Source organism: Sprattus sprattus (genome assembly GCF_963457725.1).
Source record: "Sprattus sprattus genome assembly, chromosome: 5".
In the NCBI taxonomy this organism is placed as follows: domain Eukaryota; kingdom Metazoa; phylum Chordata; class Actinopteri; order Clupeiformes; family Clupeidae; genus Sprattus; species Sprattus sprattus.
Window position 1 is genome coordinate 34,948,426 of NC_137924.1, and position 7,500 is coordinate 34,955,925.

Sequence of the window (7,500 nt, forward strand, 5' to 3'; positions counted from 1 at the left end):
ACTGGTTGCCCTGGCGTCAGACGCGCTGACAAAGGAGCGCTTAAGAGCCGGCCGCCGGGGCCGGGTGACGGGGGTCTGGGCCCCCACCGAGGGGCCAGCCTGACCCCGCTGACCGCTGGCCCCGGGGCCAGGCCCTGTCGGCACGGCCCCTGAGAGGCTGTGGCTCTGAGGGCCAGCCGGGGCATGGGAAGGGCCATCCACAGGGAGACCGCACCTCGGACAGAGCGTCACGCCAACACCACACACACACACACACACACACACACACACACACACACACAAACACACACACACACACACCACATACACACACACCAACACCACATACACACACACACACAAAGCCTGCGTCGTCGGCAGCTGCTTTTCAGCGCAATACTGCTCTCTAAACGAAACAAAACAAGATAAAGTATAAAGATTACAAATTACATAACAGCATATAACATTCTCTTATTCTGTTTATTTATTTAGTTAAGTTAAACCTATATAAAAACCCACTCAAATGACATGCCTGTCTGTGTACATATAGAGTGTGTTTGTGTTTACCATGTGTGCAATATAGTGTAATCATACTGCGGTGTCCCTAGCTGGGTGCTGTTGGACCACAGTTGCATCACCTTCGCTGGCAGGTTGGGTTTATTCCCATTTCATGGCCATGCCTCGGAGAAAGGCACTGTTTAACCTGGACTCAGTGGTTAACCAGCATTTTGTGGACGGAGAAGCGGAAGCGAGGGAGGGAGAGAGGAAGGAGAGGAAGGGGGGGCGGTGTGTGTGGGTATGTAGGCCAGACCTCTGCTGTTTGTAGAATCCATGCCCAGAGTGGTGAAGTGGTGTCCCTGACTCACACACACAGTCCTGAACTTGACCAGAAGGAAAGAGACACAGAGAGAGAGGGAAAGACAGGGAGAGAGTGAGAGGAGATGAGTCTGTCCCTCATCTCTTCCTTCTCTTCTGTTCTTGTTTTCCTTTTTGTCCCCTCTGTTTCTCTCTGTTTCTCTCCATCTGCCGCTCCCCCTCTTCTTTCCTCCTGCTGTCAGTTTTCTGTGCTGCCACCAGTGGGCAGTGGCAGGATGTTTCCACTCGCCTCCTCTCACCAGCCCGTGCCAATGCCGCGCCAAGCTGCCAACCACCACCTCACCACTGCCCACTGCCATGCCCCAACACCCACACTGACAGACAGACCAGTAGGGCAGCACATCCACAAGCAGAAGCTGGCCTCCATAACGGTGGAGCACCTCATGAAGATCAGACATGCTTGTCTTCCTGGACAGATCAAATCAGTTCATTACATCTACACTTGAAACCAAATAAATAAAAACATGTTTATTGTGTTTCAAATAGATTTTTCGAAAACACTTTATAAATAGTTATTGTTTAATTATGATAATTGAAGTTTGTGAAGTTAAGTATTCTGTTGTCACAGTTATTGTTGAGTTAATTAGGAATCTATATTAAGTCAAACATGGTTTTTATTTCAAAAACATTATTATAATGTATGAGTGTACTATAAAATTAAAGTAATCTAGATTTAATTGATAGTTTTTTCTCATTACAAATAAGACAAATAAAATACTCTTTAGATTTCATGATTTTTCACCACAAAACTGTCAACATCTTTTCTTCATTCCATCACTAAGTTCTCACCTAACATGTAGGAGGAGAAGAAAAAAAAAGACCGTTGAGCGATGAAAAAGTCATATTTACAGGGATTTGTTTCTCCTCCGCCTAGGCTGCCTCTGTGATGGCATTAACCGTGTTGAAGCTTCTGGATATTTGACTTACATTTCACAGAAAGAAGGGGGAAAACACAAGAAGTAAGAGAGAAAGAAAACTCGGTGAGGACAGGCAGCTCTGATGACTGGCTGGCCGGCTGGGAGAAGGTGCGAGCAGGAAGGGAGAGTGAGAAAAAGGAATCATTTTCTAATCGCAGGACGTGTGAAAGTAGCATTTTGCTAGTGTCAACACACCCACTCTGCAGCCAGCCAGCCAGCCAGCTCGCCGTTAAAAGAGAGAGAGAAAGAGAGAGAGGGAAAGAGAGAGGGAAAGAGAGAGAGAGAGAGGGAGAGAGAGGGAGAGAGAGTGAGAGAGAAGGAGAGAGAGAGAATATACAGCCGCGGAAAAAATTAAGAGACCACTTCAAAATGATCAGTTTCTCTGGTTTAACTATTTATTGGTATGTGTTTGAGTAAAATTAACATTTTAGTTTTATTCTATAAACTACTGACAACATTTCTAGCAAATTTCAAATAAAAATATTGTCATTTAGAGCATTTATTTGCAGAAAAATGACAATTGGTCAAAATAACAAAAAAGATGCAGTGTTTTCAGATCTCGAATAATGCAAAGAAAACAAGTTCATGTTCATTTTTAAACAACACAATACTAATGCTTTAACTTAGAAAGAGTTCAGAAATCAATATTTGGTGGAATAACCTTGATTTAAAATCACCGCCTTCATGTGTTTTGGCATGCTCTCCACCAGTCTTTCACATTTCCGTTGGGTTACTTTATGCTACTCCTGGCACAAAAATTCAAGCAGCTCGGCTTCCTTTCATGGCTTGTGACCATCCATCTTCCTCTTGATCACATTTCAGAGGTTTTTAATGGGATTCAGGTCTGGGAATTGGTCTGGCCATGACAGGGTCCTGATCTGGTGGTCCTTCATCCACACCTTCACTGACCTGGCTGTGTGGCATGGAGCATTGCCCTGCTGGAAAAACCACTCCTCAGAGTTGGGGAACATTGTCAGAGCAAAAGGAAGCAAGTTTTTCTTCCAGGACAACGTTGTACTTTGCCTGGCTGAGGTTTGTAAAAGACCATAAGGATTGAACCAAAGCGGACTGGAGGTCATCTTCTAAGTTCATCTTCTCTGATGAGTCCAATTTTCAGCTTTGCCCAACACATGGTCGTCTGATGGTTAGACGGAGACCCGGAGAGGCCTACAAGCCAAAGAGACTTGCACCTACTGTAATATTTGGTGGAGGATCGGTGATGATCTGGGGGTGCTTCAGCAAGGCTGGAATCAGGCAGATTTGTCTTTGTGAAGGACGCATGAATCAAGCGTGGTACAAAGTTTTCCTGGAAGAAACCTTGCTTCCTTTTGCTTTGACAATGTTCCCCAACTCTGAGGAGTGGTTTTTCCAGCAGACAATGCTCCATGCCACACAGCCAGGTCAGTGAAGGTGTGGATGAAGGACCACCACATCAGGACCCTGTCATGGCTAGCCCAATCTCCAGACCTGAATCCCATTTAAAAGCGGTGGAATGTGATCGAGAGGAAGATGGAAGGTCTTAAGCCATCAAACAAAGCCGAGCTGCTTACATTTTTGCGCCAGGAGTAGTATAAAGTCACCCAACGGCAATGAAAAAGATTGGTGGAGAGCATGCCAAGACACAAGAAAGCTGTGATTTGTGAATCAAGGTTATTCCACCAAATATTGATTTATGAACTCTTCCTAAGTGAAAACAATAGTATTGTGTTGTTTAAAAATGAATATGAGCTGGTTTTCTTTGCATTATTCGAGATCTGGAAACACTGCATCTTTTTAGCAATTTTGACCAATTGTCCTTTTTCTGCAAATAAATGCTCTAAATTACAATATTTTAATTTGAAATTTGGTAGAAATGTTGTCAGTAGTTTATAGAATGAAACAAAAATGTAAATTTTACTCAAACACATACCAATAAATAGTAAAACCAGAAAAACTGATAATTTTGAAGTGGTCTCTTAATTTTTGTCCACGCCTGTATATAGTATAGAGAGAGAGAGATGTGATGGTGCAGGGCTGATGGAGGAGGGACTGATGGCTTTGCCACTTAAAATCAGCAGAGCAGCCGCCGGCCACACAAGACAGGATGTCGCTCCCTGCCACAGTTTGGGAGGAATTTTTAAAGGCACAATGTCACACACACACACACATTTACACTCTCCCATGCTGATGGGCCCATAGCTTCAGTGCCTGTTAAGTGTGAAAATGATCAAAGGTTAGGTGTTGTTACGAGTAGAAGGATCTCAATGGAGGGTAATACTACATGGGCTCTTTGAATGGTTTTAAAAAGTGTTCAGCGTGTTGCAGTTTAGCCCTAATACACGTTTTGCGTTGTCTTGTTAGTTAACAGTATCAAAAGGACTTGTTTGACCTAAATTAGACATTAATGAAACTGTTTTGGAGCATTCATCAAACCTTTCATCATGGAATCCGTGGCAAGCAGGAATGAAAAACTCCCACATACGTGCATTGATCAGGTGTGTACAGTATGCCTGTATCCAAGCACACAGAGTGATGTGCTCATTGATTATGTGCGATCAGGTCTGATTGATGGCCTTTGGGAAACATCAGCTGCAGCTGGCTTGTGTGTGCTTCATGGCGGTAATACCCTAATGTCTTTGTCAACAACTTAACTCTGAGTCTAATCTCTGTCTTTTCTCCCTCTCTCTATCTCTTCCCTCTCAGGCCTCCTTCTGTCTCTCTCTCTCTCTCTCTCTCTCTCTCTCTCGCAATAGTATGGGGCACTCGCTCTCCCCTTTCCTAGACGTACTGTGCCATAGCTGCCATTTGTTTTTGGCAGTATCTGACTACCACACTTGTCTGCTTTGGACTTGAATGCTCACACACACACTGATCTCTCTCTTTAGTTTTGTGTGTGTTTTTCTTGTGATCGTTTGCTCTGGTGTTTTGGGCAAAATGTTAAACCTGGGCAGTTAAGAGTTTCTGTTCAAATGTAAATTCCTTCTCTCTCCCTGTGTCTCTCTCTCCACCTCAGGAGGGCTATGCAGTGATGGTGCTGAACCCCAATGAGAACTTCCTGGAGGTGGAGAAGCCGGCGGCAGTGCCCGTGTCCCAGCAGGAGTCCTCTCCCGAGGGGCCAGAGGAGCCGGCCGAGAAGCGCGAGCGCAAGGAGGAGCGCGAGGGTGGCGGCCGCAAGAAGAGAGACTTCTACGAGAAGTACCGTAACCCGCAGAAGGATAGGGAGACTGAGCACATTCCTATACGGGTAAGTCTGTGTGCCTGTGCCTGTGCCTGTGCCTGTGCCTGTGCCTGTGCCTGTGCCTGTGCCTGTGCCTGTGCCTGTGCCTGTGCCTGTGCCTGTGCCTGTGCCTGTGCCTGTGCCTGTGCCTGTGCCTGTGCCTGTGCGTGTGTGTGTGTGTTTGCAAAAGCTTTTTATTACTCTATCTTACCCATATGGTTTAATCACCATCCCCTGCCTCAACATGGCTCTATTCTATTCTGCATACACAGACACACACACACACACGGCCAGATTAAGAACACAAAGGGCCCTAATCACCTAATCCAAAAACAAAATCAAAGCTATATGAAAACAGAAAAACCAAGGCACAACTATGACATGAGGAAGGTAATGTAAAAGACAAATGAAATCATTGGTCTCCACAGATAGCTCAACACACACACACACTCACACACACATACACATGTTAGTAACAGTAGCCTAGGAATAACAATTCAGCTACACAAATTGTGGATGACTATGAGAGAAACAGTGTAATCAGTCTAATTTCTAGCTCCATAGTTAGGAGTGCTGTTAATGAAACAGGGGCTGACCATCTATGGCAGTGAACTGCGCTGGAGCTGCAGCTTCTCCTTTCTCTTCAGGACTGCTGGCAGGGTTGGCTGATGTGTATTGTTGTGGGCAGCTTCGTAAGGTCCACATACTCGTTAAAATGGCTCTTTTAAGTTTCTGGTATTAAAACTAACTATCTGGCTTTGTGCCTCATCTAAATAAACTCACAGATTCCATTTCACAGTATGTCAGCCGGATATCCTTTTAGTTAACACTAAAAGGTCTATATCCCACGGAAACATTGAACCCTTTTCTAATATTATTGATGAGGTCTTCTAGAATAGAATCATATATTCCATTTGTGCATCAATGTTTTTAGTTAAGCAAAATGTACAAAAACATCAAGGCATGTCAGACAACTTAGAAAAGTCTAAAAGGCCTTGGACCTTAGAGTGTTAATAAGGAAATACTCCCATCTGTCATGCAGTCATGCATACCTTTTCTTCTCAGATTGACGGAAGGCTTAACTGACACTATGTCAGATGGAACAGGTTGCATTGTGGGACAGATAGGATAGCTCATTTTTCTGCCAGTTGATTACTAGTGTGAGACATGCAGTTTGATGGCTACCTGACATCATAGAAATCAGATTTTTTATTTGTACTCGTACCGTTGTGTTGATCACCTTTCCCGAGACCAAGTATGATTTCAGAGATTAGGGCGAATTTACACTGAACGGATTAAGGCCACCTTCCTGTCAATCAGGGTCCTGCCAGACCTTGGGTCTCAGCCCCGGCCTAGCACAGTTGTTAATCTGGCCCTACACACACACACACACACACACACACACACACACACAAATACAGACATACACAAGTACACACACACACACACACACACAGATATACTAAATTGCTCAGGTGTGTAGAAACAATCTTTGGAAACTCTTTCAGTTCAGAGCTAGTCCAATGCTTTTTTTTATTCAGTTGATGGAAGCATCACACCTCTTCTGTGTGTACGGTGTGTGTGTGTGTGTGTGTGGTGTGTGTCTGTGTGTGTGTGTGTGTGTGTGTGTGTGTGTGTGTGTGTGTGTGTGTGTGTGTGAGGCACTGACAGTGCATATGATCTGTCACACACTCCCCTCCATCAGCCAACGCAGCCGTGCGACACTTGGTGTGTGAGCTGTCAGCGTACTTTATGCGTCCCACACCTCAGTCCGCCTCCTATAATTAAGACTATTATAACTAATATTATTACATCCATCTGTAAGAAACAGCACACTTCACACTCTCTCTCTCTCTCTCTCTCTCTCTCTCTCTCTCTCTCTCTCTCCTTCTGTCCTGTCTCTTTGTTTCTTTCTTGCGCACATTCTATAAGTGAGCAGGCCTAATGACGGTCCCCATATCACCGCAAACGAGTGCTGACATCCTTCATTTCCTTACCTGCTCTCCCTTTTTAATGAACAGGGGGTGGAGAGTGTGAGAGAGAGTGACAGAGAGAGAGAGAGAGAGAGAGAGAGAGAGAGAGAGAGATGCAGAGAGGGAAACTAGGAGAAGGGAGCACATTTCACAAGCGCTCACAAACACTTTCCCCTCAACTTCCCCAGGCTAGAAATCCTTCTGAAGGGATAGCGGGGTTCATCAGTGTTGTGCTGATGAAGACATTTTCTTAGCTGTCATCAGGCTTGACTCTTAGAAAGGTAGTGGAGATATTCTTTACATCTTCATATGCATCTGTTGGCCTGGGTGAGATAAGTGAGAGAGGGTTCTGTTGTGTCTGTGTGAACCTTCGGGTGCCGATGTGTGTATGTGTGATTGTGTGTTTTTTGTTGAAGTGTTTGAATGTACCAGTTTGTGTGTGTGTGTGTGGGGGGGGGGAGCAGTGAGATGTTATCTGTAGGCAGAGCATCAGACAGGAGATGAAGTGGAAGAGGCCATATTAATATCTTAATAAATATTTCATCTGGAATAGTTTAGC

At 44.7% G+C, this 7,500-nt stretch overlaps 1 protein-coding gene across 1 annotated transcript in view; it reads left to right on the top strand.

The window, feature by feature from the left end:
* Window positions 1-7,500, top strand: part of arb2a (ARB2 cotranscriptional regulator A) — a 157,110-nt gene that overhangs the window by 59,646 nt on the left and 89,964 nt on the right. Inside the window, exon 7 of the mRNA XM_080839549.1 lies at window positions 4,765-4,995. Coding sequence (XP_080695675.1) covers window positions 4,765-4,995 — 231 coding nt within the window. The remainder of the gene's footprint in view (window positions 1-4,764; window positions 4,996-7,500) is intronic.